This window comes from Rhododendron vialii, chromosome 8a (genome assembly GCF_030253575.1).
Source record: "Rhododendron vialii isolate Sample 1 chromosome 8a, ASM3025357v1".
Classification (NCBI taxonomy): Eukaryota; Viridiplantae; Streptophyta; class Magnoliopsida; order Ericales; family Ericaceae; genus Rhododendron; species Rhododendron vialii.
The window spans coordinates 7,533,697-7,551,523 of record NC_080564.1 but is presented as its reverse complement, the minus strand read 5'-3'; the positions used below and the strand labels follow the sequence as shown (position 1 = coordinate 7,551,523).

Here is a 17,827-nt window from a genome sequence, read left to right as displayed (position 1 = left end):
TTACCTAGTTTTAGTTCATGGAATTGCAAAAAGAAATGTTAAATAATTACCTGGCCTAGCTAGAGAGTAAGACAAAGGAGAAATGGGTGATGAAGGAGAATGGGTTGTCAACATCTCTTCTATCGGGGTATTGAAGCCTGCCAATCTGCTATATGGACAAAATTTATCAGAAATCTTAAAGCTTTGTTTGGAACTTATGGAAAATGGAAAGAAAGGAAAAGAAAAGAAAACGGGAGGGAAATGAGAGAAAAACAGAAGGAAAAATTTACTGTTCACAAAACACGTGTTTAAACTTTTTTCGTAATACGCCCAGCTTCCATGCTGCTTTGAATAAATAGGCTCATTTCCTCGGTTCATTATTAGCGAGACCCACGAAAGATCTAAATGAGAGAATTGCTGTCAACAGGGCATGCATCAAGTATACAATTGCTAACGTGTTGCGGCAGATGAAACAAATTCGAGAATTGCTGTCAATTGGGTATCAAGTTGGTGGCCATGGCCGGTGGCCTTAAGAGTTTCCGATATCCTACTAACAGCCAAATGGGGATTAGTTGACGAAATTCAAAGACAAGACCAGGTTGTTACTTATTTAGTATGTCCTTGACCAAACGATCAGTTGGAGCCAAAATAGGGCTGGGCGCAGCCACAAATAGCAAGACTGAGCTGTACTTTCCTTTTTCAATCCCAACGGTCGAGAAATAGAAACAACCAGTTTGACCATCTGGTCTTCTTCCTCCTTTTTCTCCTCCCTTGTTGTTTATCTTCTCCCGGTTTCATTTGATTTTTGCCAAATGATAAGAAACGTCCATGTGCTGGGTGCGGAACTGAACAAGGTGAATTGGCGACCGGAATTGTTTTTCGAGGTGGCAGCAGTGGTGTTTGAATTCCAGGACACGTAACGATGGGCACGAACCAAATGCCGCAGGTCATGACAGCTCCGGGCCTGCTCGGGAACGAAACGGTATGTTATTCGGGGACCATGATAACAACGAATGGAATATTTGTTAATGAGGATCCAATGGGATTTTCGCTGCCTATCTTCATCTTCCAATTGGTGCTCATTGTCCTCACATGTCGCCTGCTCATGCTTCTTCTTAAGCCTCTCAACCAGCCTCGCATCTTGGCGGAGCTCATCGTAAGCTTCCTGTCACATTTACCAAAAGACATTTCATTTCATGCTCCATTTTGCATACATAACTAAATGCGCTGTGTGTAAGTCATAATTACATGGGTGTCAAATGTAATTATATATTACATAAATGTGTATGTATATGTGCAGGTAAATTGGGTATTTAATGAATTACGTTGTGATAAATTGTAATAGTCTGGTTGCTTGTAATATACTCCCTTCGTCCCAATTTAAATGCTCCTTACGGAAGACCATGTAACTTTGACCTCTAAAAATAAAGTACTTTTGGAATTACAGTAGCTTTTAACTTTGTTTTGCATCGTTCAAAAGATCTCAATGAGTACTTTCAAACGGTGCAAAAAAGTTCCAAAAAAGATTATGAAAAATACGATTTTTTTTTAAGTCAAAATGACACAACTTTACGTAGAGAGCATTTAAATTGGGACGGAGGGAGTACAAGTACCTGCATGTTTTGTATATCACATTGATGGGTCATTACATTCAGCAGAACAAAAAAATGCTTTCTGAAAGAGCTTCCTTTGTCATATACTCCTAGCTATGAGGAACAGAGGAAGCTCATTGCAACTAATCAGAGCAGACCCGGATCAAAAAAAAAAAACTAATCAGAGCAGACCGAAGGTCCTACTGCAATTCTGAACATCATAGTAGAAAGAAGAAAAGAAAAAATTAAGCCAAAAGTTGTAATCATCCAAATTCATCCACATATTTTGTCAGTTAAGGGAACCAAAAAGAAAACATTGGGATATTAAACGATCAATAATGTATCTCATAATGAATTTTCAGATAGAAAGCGCCTACTTCGAAACCTATAGATTTAAACGAACCAAAACTCAAGAAAGTAAATTAGAATGTTAACACAGAGTGGATTCAACGTGAAAATGCATTTAGAGATCCCTGAAATTCTTGTTTCCTTGTCTTATTTTATGTATCTGGTACATAGGAAGAAATGAATGCACAATCTCCCAGAAACCAAAAAAAGAGAAGACAATTGTATTGACATATAGAGCACCTGCACCTGGTCATGAGGACTCGAACTCTAGCATCCTCCACAAGCGCTTTGGGAGAAAACTTCTGAGCAGCACCATCTTGGATCAACCAGACATGAGACAACTATATGAGAATCAAAAGCAAAATTTTTGAACTTCCAGGAAATTCTTCTCCACGATAAGAGTTGGCCTCATATAGGTTCCAAAATTTGAGCTTTAATGAACCGTTCCACTTTCTCTTTGCCATAGTATCCATAAACCCACAAGCCTCTTTCAGCCTGGATATCCTGCTGCACTTTCATATGCATTCAGCTTTATTTTCCCCGCGGGAGGCCAAATACGCTTCACAACTAGACAGTAATCATGCCAAAATATTTTGGAGGAATGGAAAACCTTTAGGCATTTGGGTAATTGTGTAACTAGGGCGCAAAACAAAATCCTATTTCTTTCTTTCCAAATGTTCTACATAACAGTGCCAAGACAGGTTCTCCAAGCTATGTTCTAGGCTGAGTTAGTCTTCAAGTTTAGATTCTTTTAGCTAATTCAGCAACAGGCTCTCTACTACCCTCTTTTATCCACTGATGACATCCTATATTTTCACACAAGTTCAAACAAAGTTTGTTGTACCGTTTTGAACATCATTCGTGACACTTATTACTTGCATTGCCGTGTAGGTCTTTATTCAATGGTTTTGACCAATTGACAACTAGCAATTTGGTATAAGAAAATGAAAAATGTCTTTCTATCATGGTGATTTTCATTGATACACTTCGGTCATCGAATGAGACAGCTAAAAACCTAAAAATCAGAGCTAAAAATAAGGACATGTGAAAGAAAAGTAAAAAACCCCACAAGACAAAGGAATGGGGGGGTACGAAGTTTAGCAAGCAAAGCTAAGCAATGACATGAAGAAGATGACAAAGCAAGATATTCCTTAGTCAGCACCTGTTCAAGGACATATCCAAACACGGGTTCAAAAACACAATCTCAGCTCACCAAATTGTGTTAAATCTGCGAACAACAGGATGCAAGGGATGACTTTTTAACAACTTTTTTTTTTTTTGTTTTGCACTCACATACGTTGGGTAATAACAATCGAGGTATTGATAGCAATTTTCATGCATTGTGCTTCGCACTTGGCTCTGAATTTCCCACACCAACAGTTGGACATGAATTTTTCTAGTAGTTATAGTAGTTGCTTCAATTTTAGCCCCTTGAATTTTGAATACTAACTTATACTCTGTTGCATTTACCGGCACTGACACACTCCATGAAATAATATTTCTACTTCATCTCTGTTTTGCTCAATGGTTGCAGGCTGGCATAATTTTGGGTCCATCAGCAATGGGACGGTTTAAGTGGGTAACTGATGTCGCATTTGCTAAGGGATCGCTGGCATTGCTTGAGACAATAGCCAATATCGGTATCCTTTATTTCGTCTTCATAATTGGACTAGAAATGGACCTCTCGGTCATCCGGAAAAATGGGAAAAAGGCCTTCGTCTTTGCCATTTCTGGGATCTTTTTGCCTTTCCTCATAGGCTGTGCTTTCTCCTTCTTTTTGCATCACAAAACAACCATGAAGGAAGACACATTCCTTATCTTCTTCTCCATTTTTCTCTCCATCACTGCACTTCCTGTGGTTTCAAGGATCCTTTCAGAGTTCAGACTCCTCGACATGGAGATTGGCAAAATAGTCCAGTCAGCTGCTCTCTTCAATAACACTTTCGGAGCAGCTTTCGTAGTGTTTGCCATTTCTACAGCAGAGTCACAAACTATTTTCTCAACAACCCTCTGGGTGATCGCAAGTAGCATAATTTTTATCGTGTTCTCCATTTTCGTAGTCCGACCAGGAATCTCATGGCTAGCAAGGCGAAGTACCCCAGAGGATGAAAACTTCACCAACTTCACCATATCCATTGCTCTCGGTGGGGTAATGATTTTTGGTTTCATATCAGATTCCATTGGAGTGCATCCGAGTTTTGGAGCTTTTGTTTTCGGCCTGGTTTTTCCAAACGGCCCTCTTGCAGTCACCCTCGTAGAAAGGCTTGAAGACTTCATTACGGGTTTTCTGCTCCCTCTCTTCTTTGTCAGTAGTGGGTTAAAGACTAATGTTTCAAAAATCCAGGGAGCCTCAACCTGGTTTACACTAATTATAGCAAGTATTCTATCCTCTGTTGCCAAAGTTGCTGGAACTGTCCTCGTTGCACTCTCTATCAAGATGCCTTTTCGTGAAGGAGTTGCTCTTGGTTTGCTCATGAACTCCAAAGGCCTCGCTGAATTGATTGGCCTCAACCATGGGAAAGATCAGAAGGTCTCTCTCTCTCTCTCTCTCTCTCTCTCTCTCTCTCTCTCTCTCTCTCTCTCTCTGTGCGCGCGCGCGCGCGTGCATGCACAACCACGCATCTGTTTGTTTATTGGGCATGACATCCAGAGAAACCAATGTTTTGCAGGTTATAGATGATACAGCATACACAATGATGGTGATCACAACTATATTTATGAATGCAGTCATCACACCTCTATTAATACAAATTTATAGGCCAGCAAGGAAATTTGTACCTTACAAAAGGAGAACAATTCAAAAGACAAAAGCAGATGCCGAGATGCGAATACTAGCATGCATCCACACTCCTCGGAATGCCCCCACAATCATCGGCCTCCTTGAAGCCTCCCATCCCACCAAGAAAACCCCAATATCTGTCTTCTCACTCCACCTAGTTGAACTCACTGGTCATGGTTCTGCTACACTTATTGTCCATAACTCTCAAAAATCCGACAGTACAGCCATAAACAGAATGCAGGCGCAGTCTGACCAGATTACAAATGCATTTAAGACCTTGGAGCAGCACACTAATTTTGTCTCTGTCCAATCTCTCACTTCCATTTCCCCTTACTCCACAATGCATGAAGAGATTTGCAACTTGGCAGAGGATAAGCGAGTTGCCTTCATCATTGTTCCATTCCATAAGCAACCGACAGTTGATGGGGGGATGGAAACTGCCAACTCCAAAATCCAAATGTTGAATCAGAACGTACTAGTAAATGCACCCTGTTCCATTGGGATTTTGGTTGACAGAGGACTAAGTGGGTCCAAAAGCTTGACGGCCGGTCAGGTATCTCACAACATTGCTGTGCTATTCTTTGGCGGGCCAGATGACAGAGAGGCACTATCGTACGCAATGAGAATGTCTGAGCATCCTGGGAATAGCCTCAATGTTATTCGTTTCTTTCCAGGTCCGAATGCAGTTGAGCCGACAATGGACCAGAGTCATGATCTCAATGATACTGGGATACTAACTCTGCAAATAGGCAAAGAGCAAGACAAGCAGCTTGATGATGACTGCATAAAAGAGTTCAGGATGATGAAGGCTACTGACGAATCATTTTCTTACATAGAAAAGGTGGTGAACAATGGAGAGGAGACAGTGGCGGTAATAAGGGCACTAGACAACATCCATGATCTTTTCCTAGTTGGAAGAGGAGAAGGAATAATATCGCCGCTAACAGCAGGACTCACTGAGTGGAGTGAGTGCCCTGAACTTGGAGTAATTGGTGACCTTCTGGCATCGGCAGATTTTGCAGCAGCTGTATCAGTGCTGGTGGTGCAGCAGTATGTGGGGGTAGGGCCAAATGACGACGGAATTGGAACACCAGACAATGCGAGTCAGCAGGAAGAGCAGTGTATTATGGCGTCAGTCCGCCAGTGAGGGAGTAAGCTATGAAGTTTGCAGTTTGACTTTGCATGATCTTTGGAACAAGACGTACAATACCACAAGTTTTTCTCATAGACGATTTTCTGCCATCTTCCTTCGCATTGTCCCATGTTTAACCAGAACCTATTAGGGTTTTTCTTGAGAAGATCCGCCTCAATGCAATGCGAGTCAGCAGGAAGAGCAGTGTATTATGGCATCAGTCTGCCAGTGAGGGAGTAAGCTATGCTCAAGACATAAATCAAAGGCCTTAGATGCTTCTGAAACAGGAAAAACTCTCAATCCAGCGATGAGTTAAACATGCATTGTACATCTAAGCACTCCCCTTTATAACTGCATTTAATACCGTTTCCCTTCTTAGTGCACAAACTGCGACAAGTAAACAGAAGAATACAATACCTTTATATGATCCCAGTTCCTACTCTTTTCTTCTGATATGCAAAATCCATTTGGCCTTTGAGGCGTAGACCAAAAGGCACATGTGTTTGGAATTTGTACAACAGTTTTCAATGGTAACTTACAGTTATTAGGGTTAAAAATAAGGATGGGATTAGGATATATAGAGTCGACAGACTTCAAGAATAACTCTAAGCACACACTTTCCAATGAAACAATTTATTGCTCTGGTGTTGATTTATCTAATCCTTAGAAATGGCAACTAATGACTAACTCTCAGCTTGTGTTTCTCAAGTAGTTGTGTGAGGGATTAGCACATTATTTCAGCTGACACTTCCATATGTGGAAATACAAAAAGATGATGTCACCTTGTAATGACTTCAACAATCGTAAAACAGAATGCGTGTTTACACCCAGCTTCTTTTTACGTGCAGATCTAAGAGCTATGTCTCAACATTCACCCATATAATTATGCAGTTTCCAATTCTCCAGTTTCCTTACATGCAGACGTAATAATTCAAACTACTTCCAAGCTTTCCTCTAAAGATTTATCTTTTCGCCTCTTGCATTTGAGGCTTGGGTTTCCAATAAAATCTCCATACCTAAATAATAGATCATCAGTCAGGAGAGAGTTTTTATTAGTGGGTTTTGATTGTTTGCAGCAAAGAGTGATGTCTAATCCGGTGAAGCTAAACAATTACTTACTAGACGTTCAAAGAAAAATGTCTAGTTTCTATAGCAGCATGACAACATCTTAGTTGCGTTCAAGCAAGAATATCAAAGCATGTTCCGAATTCAAGACTCAACAATGCAGCTGGTGAATAAAAATTTCCTGAGCTATCTAGTCGCCTCCATCAGCTACGGATCCAATAATGTAGCCTAGTGGGGGCACCTTGTTAATTATAATGACAAAAGTTTATTTTTTCTAGCCAACCATAATAGGATCGTACAAAATTAAGGCATTAATTACTAACTACAAAAGTTTATAACGCATACTTTCAATCAAATTATGCAAAAATTAGCACAAAATCTTGGGCAAAATTTTAGGATATAGTTTACATGAACATCAGCAATTTTTAGAATTATTGAGATCGTTTTATTAATGACTTAATTTTAATATATTTCTCCTAGATGTTTAAAAATCAAGAAAGAATAGCTCCAAATGGACAAACAGTTCGTAAACCAACAAGCACAAATGCATCATATGATGAAATTGAAACATAAAACTAATTCTATATGTATATGTTTGAGATATACGCATGTGAGTATATTTATATAGTAGCACACTTTCATAATTTTTCTAATATATACAAAAAAATAACAAAATCATTTTAGTCTCGAGTGAGGGCATGTGCCCCCACACAAATCCGTCCCTGGCCTCCGTCCATCCTTAGTTGGTGGCCACATTCAATACAATAACTACTTAATCAATATACCACAATAACCAGCATAAGTGGATTAAATAACTGGAAGAACAAGGCACAGAAACAATGAATCGAAAGAACTCATTCTCATTAGCATAAGTAAAAACAAAGCCTTTTTTCACTTGTTGCAGGGAAACAATTAGATTTAAAGTTTTGTTCTCTGTCATGCATGTTTGAGCAAGTATATAATTAATGCATCGAATAAGATAGAAAATCTAAAATATTTCATACGGCGTCTCGCAATATAAACAGACTCTGAAGAGAATTTCAAGCCAAAAAGAAATTGACAAAAACCATGAACAGTGTCCATAATGAGAAGAGGTTGGAAAGCCACGAGAGGGGTTTAAATGGACCAGTCTTCAAATTGGGAAGATGGAATGAAAGCTGCAGAATTTTGTTGACTCTACATACATACAACATGCGTATATAGCGGAGTACTAGAGTTGAAGAATGGGGGACGGCAACAGTAGTCAGCAGGGGCATCTCAGGCAACAACAACAGTGTTTGGCGGCCGGATTTGCAGCCGGATATGCCAAGCACCCTGATTTAATCTCCCCCTCCTCATCTCCGGTGTTTGGCTGCGAAAAACCCCACCCGGATTTGCCCCCGGATTTGGCTCGAGCTGGATTTGTAATCCACCCGCAGGTGGATTTGGTAACGATGGGGGTACCCCTGTCGCTTCTATATCCGGGCTCCCAAATGACGAACATGCCCTCTAACTCTAGCACAACAGAATTGAGAGAGAGAGAGAGTACTGTTCGTTGCCTGAGCCATCATCATGGTCACAGCCAAAGTTTTGAATGCAGATTTGGGGGTGGATCTGATTCGATCACTGGACCAGCCATCGTCATACCCATCATCGCCGACGTGTTGTACCCATCATCGCCGGAGTCACTCTCGTTGCTGGTAGTTGGGGGAATCAGTTGGAGAAGTGGACAGAGAGAGGTAGAAAGAGTGGTGAAGTTCTCCTCTCAATCCTCTGGTTTATCGATCAAATTGGGGGAAATCAAAATAAGGTTTAAACATTTTAAAGATAATTTGATTTAATTTTATGCAATAATTAATGGTAAATATGTAATTACTCTAATCATAATTAAATAAACGAATTTTGATCATTTAAAAATTTAAGTGGGGGCAATTCAGTCATTTGATATCTATCCACCTTCCATATCCTTTTCTAAAAAAAGCATCCAAACATCTCATTACGAATCCACTCTTCTTAAGAGGTGGGGCCACCCGAAAACCACTTATAGTGAAGTTGGTAACTCATCTCTCTTCCCCTAGTGGGGGCTTCATAGCCCCTGGAACCCTGTGTTAACTCTAACAGTCCGTTTGGTACATGAGAGTACGCGTGAGAAGAAAAGAGACGGGGAGAGAGCTCAATCTCTCCCCTCGTTTGGAAGGGGAACAAGGCAAGAGAGGGTGAGAGATGGAGGGAGACCAGAACCCCTCCCAAGCCCAATTCCGTTTCTCGCCAAAAGTGGTGAGATTCCGTGAGTAAGGAGAGCGTGTGGTCCATCCCCTCGTCGGACGAGTGGCTGTGCGTCGCCGGAGAAGAAAGAGAGAGTACCAGGTTTGCCGAAGAAGAGAGGGAGAGAGTTTCAGCTCGCCGGAGAGTCACCGGAAAGAGGCCAGTCGCTTGTGAGAATTTGATTTCTCACTATTATTTAGATGGGATGGTGAAAAATCAATTTTTTCTTTTCTTTTCTCACTAATAAGGGAGAACACATCCGTTTTTTTTTTTTTTCTTTTCTCACCTCTCCATCCAAAGGGGCTATAAAACCTCCACTAATATATACAATATTAGCCAAAAAAAAAGAGTGAGGTGGAGCCACCCTTCTTTAACATATCACCACTCGTATTACATTTCCACCCAAATCATATCCACCTGCCAAAATTAGTAGTAATAGGCCAGAATGGCTGCAACAATACGATTTGATCGGAAAGGTAGAGGTAAAGCTTTGTGTTACTGGCCAAGATCAAGTCCAACCGGAGTAAGACCATCGCCATTAAAAAGAACTGAAATTTGATGATAATAATACATTTGTTGGAAAATGGTTCATGCTCCGTGCAGGACTTTTAGCAGTTTAGATTCAGAAAAACACGAACAGAGTTTGCTTTTCAATCCAGAAATCATCATTTTGTGTTTCCACCCAACAACAGAGTTGCATTTCGCAATATAATTGTACCCCGCAAGATAGTACTAACAAGTAGTCCCAAGTTAAATTTGCAAGTTATTCACGAAACCAACTGCGAAGTGCAATTATGATTATAAAACTTGTTAGAACACCCTTTTCTTTTTTAAGCGGCAAAATATTATTAGAAAAATCTTGACAATGGATACATAAAGTTGGGGGAGAAGGGAGGGAAATCCAACCAAAGATTGGATAAACACCTAAAAGGCCAAAGCCCAAAACAACAGAGGGCCAAACCCATAAAATGGGCCAAGCCCAAACACCTATGAGCCTTATCTGCCCTAATCAGAAATATTCAAGCCCAAAAACAAGCCCAGCTCAGAAAAACAGGCCAAACCATACACCAAAGGGCCAAGCCAACTCGCTAGAACACATTCCAAAACTTGCTAGTTTAGAAATTTCCATAAATCTAGTCGAACACTCTGATTGATGCTATCCCAAAAAAAGACACTAGTACAAACAATGAACCACACACACACCCAAAAAGGTCAAAATCGGTGATACAACGCATAACATGGAGAAACAAAAATGCAAAATGGAAATCAATAAATTATTCTTAACTTACCCATCTGCTTCGCACCAGATGATGACTATCATGCAGAAGGGCTTGCCTCTTTCTCAATCAAAAATCGAATTCCAAGCACCCATGATGTCCGGCAGACATAGATGTCCTTTGACTTAGATAACCAGACACTGCAACAAGAAAAAACTCATCTTATACTCATTTTAATATCCACGTTTTCCCACACACACAGAGAGAGCGAGCTACTACCTGTTCATAATCAATCATCCAGGTAATAATAGGACCCGGCAGATTTTTGCTCCCTGTCCTTGGTAGATTCCAGTTTGTTGATTCTCGGGCGATAATTTGTTGGGTCCCGCCTAAATGTGATGTTCAAATGCTAACAGAAAAACAAAACAGAATGCTTGGTAAATAGGAGATGTCCAAAACAATTGCAAGCACAAAAATCTATCACCTAACGGTGAACAGAGTTAATTTTCTCTAGTTTCAAGTGGATTACCAGATGAGTGATATTCATATTGCACTAACCCTTTTAATCTATCTTTTCTTCCAGCAAAACAGTTAGATTGGAAAGAGACACAATAATTTCCCAAAAAACACTAAACGACCACTTACAGATAAGAAAAGATTCATCCCAGTCAAGAGCGACTGAGGTGCATTTGCAGTACAATCTACTGATGCCTGCCCCTCGTACACAATGACCCTATCTGCCATATAAGTTGCCATAATAAAATCGTGCTCCACCACAAATGCAGTCTTCTTCGCATGGAGGATGAATCTCTTTATAACTTTTGAGGCAACAATACGCTGCTCAGAGTCAAGATATGCACTAGGTTCATCGATCAGATAAATATCCGCAGGCTGCAAAATACTCGACACACGTCATATGTCATATATTAATGTAAGCAGCCAGAAACCCCACAAGGAATCCAAAAGAAAACCATGCTCACAAGCCAAGGAAAACACGAGCTCCATAGCCAAATAAATGGCCCTGAATCTTTTTACAAGTCCTAATAATGCCTTTAAATCTATAACTAGGAACTACCCCGCAAAGCTTTTGTCAGGTGATGGTTGTCAAGACAATGAAAATGTGTGCTTCTGTCACTGGACGCTCTGGGGTTCTGCACTTGAGGGTAGGAGTTCTAGTTTAAATTCCTGGTTTCGAGACACCAGCCTCTGGTTTTGCCTTTAAGACGGCAATGCTTAGCATGCTGAAGAAATTATGTGCTTCTACTGTAAAAGGGTTTACAGGTTATGACTGGGTACACTGCTGACTATTTGGAAACTCCAACCCTCTACAATGGTCCCTGGGAGTCCTAATGGCATTGGCTGGATAGTTGGCAGCAGGCCTGTGCAAAAAAACCGCTCACCCGAGGACCCGACCCGACCCGAAGGGTTTTGGGCGGGGCCGAACATGTGGTTCAGACGGGAACGAGTTCAATTTCTGTTAAAAATCAGATTTCGATTCGGGGTTCAGGGTGCTGTGTTTCTTACCCAACCCGACCAATGCACAAAGATCAACTCGGTTTTTGGTCGGATCCAACCCGACAATCGGGTTCACGGACGGTTCCTACCCCTATTCGTTTCGGTTTGCGGGTCTAGAGCATTTGTTACCCAACATGTCGGGTTCGGGGTCAAACCCGACCCGTGCACACCCCTAGTTGGCAGCATAACTTTCAAATCATGAATCAAATAAAAAAATCAGTGGTCCTTTTTTCCGAATTCTGAATTCGAATAAAATCAAATCTTGAATGCTCAAATTCGCGCACAAAATCTGTCATATGTTAAAATTCATATCTATACCTTCGGATTAGAAAGATGAAAGACTTATCTTTGAAGTAATTATTTTAGGCCTACATCAATGAGAAGCTTGTCCTAAGTGATGAATTGAGAATCACATGTTCTAATAGGGAAGACCCTAGTATTACACGGAACGTGAATTCCATTAATCAGATTCTAGTAGACCATACAATTCTACTACTCACCTCAAAAAGCTTTCAACACTCAGATCGCCATACTTATTCAAGCATCTCACTTTTTAGCAAAACTTATTGCTAGTGAAGGATGTTGATAAAGTGAATTGATTTTTAGGTGCATTGAACCGAATCGGGCATTTTGTAGCTGTATCATACAGATTTTTTGTGTTCTAGCAATTTGCCTCACCAAAACGAATCGATAGCTCGGTGTGTCGAACAGAACCTTGGGATACAAGTCGAGAACTGTAGGATATGATTCGCAAACCAGATGATAATAGAGGTTGGGGGTGGATTTCATACTTTTCCCGACTTGAAGTCACGGATCATCGATAATCCTTGCGTTGCGGGCTGTGCGAAGAATTAGTTTTGTTAGGTTAGGTTAGGTTTTTCTTCCACCACTCATTAGTGGGAGCTAGACAGATAGAAATCCCAATGGACGGCATGCTTGTAAAGACTTGGGGCATTGCCCCTTGTGATTATGTAATCGTGGTTTCTTCTCTCTTTATATAGAGCTAACCCAAGTTCAACCACTAAGAAGCAATTTTTGAGGTGGCTCCTCTAGTTCCTTCTTCACACCAAGGCATAGAGGAGTAATATCCCCATGCAATGAAGGCATAAATCTTGCCCACTAACTAAGTTATCACATAGTAGGGTTCAATACTTACCAAAAGAGCTGGTCTATTAGAACAAAGAACTTGTTAAGAGAGAGATATGTTGACTTATACAAATAAAGAGAAAATAAACAAGATTACTGCCAAAAGTTATATACTCCATATTTGGCAGTGCAGCACACTGCAATGAGAAAAAATACCTTTCCAAGGCACAGAGTTAATGCAACTCTTTGCAACTCCCCACCAGAAAGATTCCAACTTCTTGATCCATTAACTGCTCAATCTGAAGAGGCTTCATCACGTCGGACACAAACTGGGGATGCATATAGGAATCACGTATTCTTTGATGTAGCAAGTGCCTAACACTATGTTGAAACTTTGGACTGATCTTTTGGGGCTTGTAGGAGACATTAAACTCAGGTATCTCCACATCAGAATCCTCTATGACATCAGGTTTCAATAAACCAGCCTGCATATTTTGCCAGTTAGACCACATCACAATCCTGGCTATGAATTGAGTAGAAAAACAAAACAAAAAGAAAGTTTACCAGCATGCGGATGAATGTTGTCTTCCCCGTACCATTCTCACCCAACATTACAATAATTTGAGAATCGGTGAATTCACCCTCCACCACTCGAAGCCTAAAGTTTCCCTGAGTCTTAGTCATTGTCGGGTACCTATAACGTGCATATGTTTCAATCTCCTCAGCACTTTCTTGCGGAGTTTCAGCAACCTGTGGGAATAAAAAACAAGTGAACACTGCGTGCTATATTAGGCACTAGACAACCAAGATGTGACCAATTTACCTTAAAAGTAAGAGATTCATCGCGAAACCGCAGATTTTCTGTGGGGACGAATCCCGCCAAAAATATGTTAATTCCTTCTCTGACAGAAAAAGGAAGGGTAACCACCCCATATGCGCCAGGCTTCCCATAAAGACAGCAAATGAAGTCCGACAAGTAATCTAGGACGCTGAGGTCATGCTCCACGACGATTACATAACTGAAATTCAAATACACATTTCTACTTTAGACGAGAAAGAAATCTCATAAACATTCAGATTAATCAAAAATCAAGACAACATATACCTGTTAGGCCTTAGCAGAGATCGAACAACTTGGGCAGCTTTAAGCCTCTGTTTTACATCAAGGTAACTCGAGGGTTCATCAAACATGTATATCTCTGCGTTCTGTATGGCAACAACAGCAATAGCGAATCTCTGAAGCTCTCCACCAGACAAATCCCCTACGTTACGATCCAGTACCTGATTCAGTTCAAGATCAACGCAAAGTCGTTCTTTCATCTCTCTTTCATCTTTCTGTTCAAGCACTTGCCCTACATTGCCTTGCACTGCTTTTGGGATGTGATCAACATACTGGGGTTTAATGATCGCCTATGAAACACAATTACATCAAAGGTAGGATACTTAACAAAATGACACTCTCTTGAGCAAGCACGAAGAAATGTCAGTGTCATATAACTTATATATAAACCCACTCTTCTTTGCATCACAGAAAGTGTTGTGGCTTGTGACGTGAGAAAGTGTATACAAAATAGTTGGATTGAAAGGGAATGGAAAAACCTAGCATTGATAATCGAAACTTTTTCCTTCATGTGTATCATTATGTCCACGGTGTTTCCCTACAAATTGCCACATAAACCATCTTGTGACATTTTCAAGTGGTAGCTTTTCCGAATTCACCAAAATTGACATAAACTGGTGAACAATACCCACTTACCCACTTCATCTCTTAACATCTTCTAATGAGCAATCATAATGATGTCATTTTAATGAGCAATCACAGGATAGATTCACCTCAGCAGAGTGGCTAAGGAATAGATTCTGTTTAAAATGAATTCGATAATCTTTTTGCATAATGTTACATACAAGTACATAATCAATGAATTATGCATAACCAATCCAGATATCATACTCCATCAAATAGTCGATATTTAATCAATAGGTGGAACAGGCAAAGACATGATAATGACATCCTAACTGAGATAGCACCTTCAAATTATCTTCCAAAATACGAGTGAAATAATTCTGCAACTCAGACCCCCGAAAATATGTCAGGATTTCTTGCCAATCTGGAGGATTCTGCAAAAGAAGCATCCACATGGGTAAAAAATGAACCCACAAGGCCAAATAGAGATATCAAAATATATAAGAGGAGTACCTTGAAACGGCCTAAATTAGGTTTCAGCATCCCAGCCAAAACTTTAAGGGCAGTCGACTTCCCAATTCCATTTGTGCCAACCAAGCCAAGAACTTGCCCTGGCCTCGGGACTGGTAACCTGTAATTTCAAAATTGCAATTGTATACTTTCTCAAACAGGAAGTAAAAAGAAACCACTACGCAGCATAACTGCACCTATGAACTAACCTGTGTAATTTAAAGGTGTTGGGGCCATAACGGTGAGTTGTGTCTTTATCCAAATCTTTCGGTAGGTTGATAATTTGAATAGCTTCAAATGGGCATTTCTACACGAACCAGTAAAAACATGGTAAAATGCACTAACTAACAATCCACACTCTGATAAGCTACAGATGCAGACCGAAAATGCACATTGAAGTCCACAAACCTTGACACAGATACCGCATCCAATGCACAACTCCTCAGAGATGTAAGCAATTTTAGATTGAGGAGTGACCTCAATACACAGTTTACCTGCAAATACAGGTGGACAGTGGTGAACAACACTCTCTTTTTTAAAACCCATAAATTAATCTCGTAAGTAGAGTAAAATACTTTATACGAAACATAATTGTAGTGGGCTGAATATCATGGTTTGGCAGAAGGCCGGGACCGATCCCTTTGATCTACCTGACGATCAAACCCCTGAACGGGCTTATAGGCTCGGCATCAGAGTTCGGCCACGGAGGAGCCTGGTCCGACATCTAAGGGTTGTTTGTCCGTCTATCGCGAAGTCCGACTTGCTGGGTCGGCCCAATGTTCGGCCATGGCCCAGCCCTTCATGCCAGCTCATTCCCGTGCTCCTTATCTAGTGTGACGAGTATGACATCATCCGAAACAATTATGCAACAAAGTAATCATGAGTGCACATGGGGGTGACAGCTCACACATGCCTTATCGGTGACGTCAGCTGAGGCGTGCGAGGCACATGCCTAAACTTGGAGCAAGCAAGGATGCTCTATATAAAGGAAGTAAGGCAACCCTAAAGAGGTACATCATCTTCTACACTCTAAACCCTAGTACTTCCCCTTCCTTGCTCTGCACATTCTTACTCTCTCGCCAGAGGACCATTCCGGAGTTCCTCCGATTTGGTCTGTAATCGTGCTTGCTTGTGCAGGCTAGGTGAGGGTGAAGGTGCAGCTGGACCAGAGGCTCGAAGGGTTACCTAGCTAGAGATCTAGAGCCCCACAATATTCAACATACAAAGCTCCTAGAACCCAATTCGGCAAGATTATTATAAACCCACAGTAGCAGTCCCACAGATGAAAAAACATCGTAGAAAATCTCTAAATCTGGTTCAAATGGGATACCAATAAAGATTATTTAACATCCACAATATAAGTTACAATTCACATCATATGCTTCTAACACTCCACTCTTAGTATGGTCAAACCAGAGAGATCTAAGACAGCCAAACGACGTGTTTTAACAAAAGACGATCAAAATTCACTAATAATTAAAGCTAGACCAGCAACGAAGAGTGGATCAATAAGGATGTAAAAGGAGACAACAAAAGCATAAATTTAAGGATAAATAAACAAAAAGCAACAAAAGCAAATCGAAAAGAAGACGTTTTTGCTTAGCTTACCGGTCTTGACAACAGGACAGCTCTTTTTGCACTCCTGGCGACACTTTTTGGGCTTGCATCGATCGGAGCTGACGATGGCTATGCGCGTTAATCGATCCGCCATTTCTCCCTGCCTCTATCAGTATGTACGCGCGATATACAGAATCAGTAGGAAACAACAAAAAGCCAATCAACAAATCAGAAATTTCAAAAGCCTATGAGCAGTACCCCGAGAAAGGTGGGAGCTTTCGAGAAGAGAGGATTCGGGGGTCTAAGTTATGGCTGGGGTTTGAGGTGTTATTAAGCTATCCCCCTAATCCCCTGAAAATTGGACGATTTTAACCCTCCTTATCCCCCTTCTCCCAACCCCCAATCTGCTGGGTTTTGTTTTCTGGAGCGACAGAACAAAAAACAGGAAGAAGAAGAAAAAGAAAAACAAGAACAGATCGGAAAGAGGAGGGATCGAACCAGTGATCGTAGCTGTTGTCGGTACTGTTGTGTCGTAGCTGCTGTTGCTACTGTTGCTGCTCTGCTGCTTCTTATTCTTCTACCTCCTCTTCTTCTGCCTCTCTCTCTCTCTCTCTCTCTCTCTCTCTTCTTACGGTAGTTACAGAGCAGATGAGAACGAGGTTAAAAGGCAAAGGAAATTATTGTGTGCCATGTGTGCTCATGTGTTCCAATAGCGCCCCAAAACTGTGTCGTTTTGGAGCTGCAAAGGGGTAGGGGGAAAAGGCTGTGTAAGGCTCGGTGATAGGGCTGCAAACGAACCGAGTCGCTCACGAGCGGCTCTCAGCTCGGCTCATTAGTGGCTCATTCAAGCTCGGCTCAGAAGTTAAACAAACGAGCTTGAGCCGATTTTTTGAGTTCGTTTTGTAAACGAGCCAAGCTCGAGCAAGGATAAGCTCGGCTTGCGAGCCGGGGTATATATACTCAAGTTTAAGATTTTTATTGTTATTTCATAATTTAACCAAGGAAGGGGAGAACACACGCACACTAGTACACTCCCGCTCCATAGGAAAATGAAATATATATACCTTCACATTCAAAATATTTTTGGTTATATTAAGCTTTTGCGAGAATATATATACA

At 40.9% G+C, this 17,827-nt stretch overlaps 1 protein-coding gene and 1 pseudogene across 1 annotated transcript; one reads left to right on the top strand and one right to left on the bottom strand.

Annotated features, from left to right (window-relative positions):
• Window positions 1-298: 298 nt before the first annotated feature.
• On the top strand, window positions 299-5,845 carry LOC131298521 (cation/H(+) antiporter 15-like). The gene is made up of 3 exons (XM_058324003.1): window positions 299-1,135; window positions 3,454-4,449; window positions 4,589-5,845. The coding sequence occupies exons 1-3, from the start codon at window positions 902-904 to the stop codon at window positions 5,843-5,845; spliced, it is 2,487 nt and encodes an 828-aa protein (XP_058179986.1). The 5' UTR covers window positions 299-901.
• A 2,821-nt stretch (window positions 5,846-8,666) lies between these two features.
• LOC131298072 (ABC transporter E family member 2-like) lies at window positions 8,667-17,334 on the bottom strand (annotated as a pseudogene).
• Window positions 17,335-17,827: the final 493 nt, after the last annotated feature.

Coding starts and splice junctions, on each gene's coding strand:
- LOC131298521 (XM_058324003.1), top strand. CDS start 902: ATGGGCACGAACCAAATGCCGCAGGTCATGACAGCTCCGGGCCTGCTC. Junction 1,136..3,453: donor GCATCTTGGCGGAGCTCATC/GTAAGCTTCCTG, acceptor CAATGGTTGCAG/GCTGGCATAATTTTGGGTCC. Junction 4,450..4,588: donor ACCATGGGAAAGATCAGAAG/GTCTCTCTCTCT, acceptor AATGTTTTGCAG/GTTATAGATGATACAGCATA.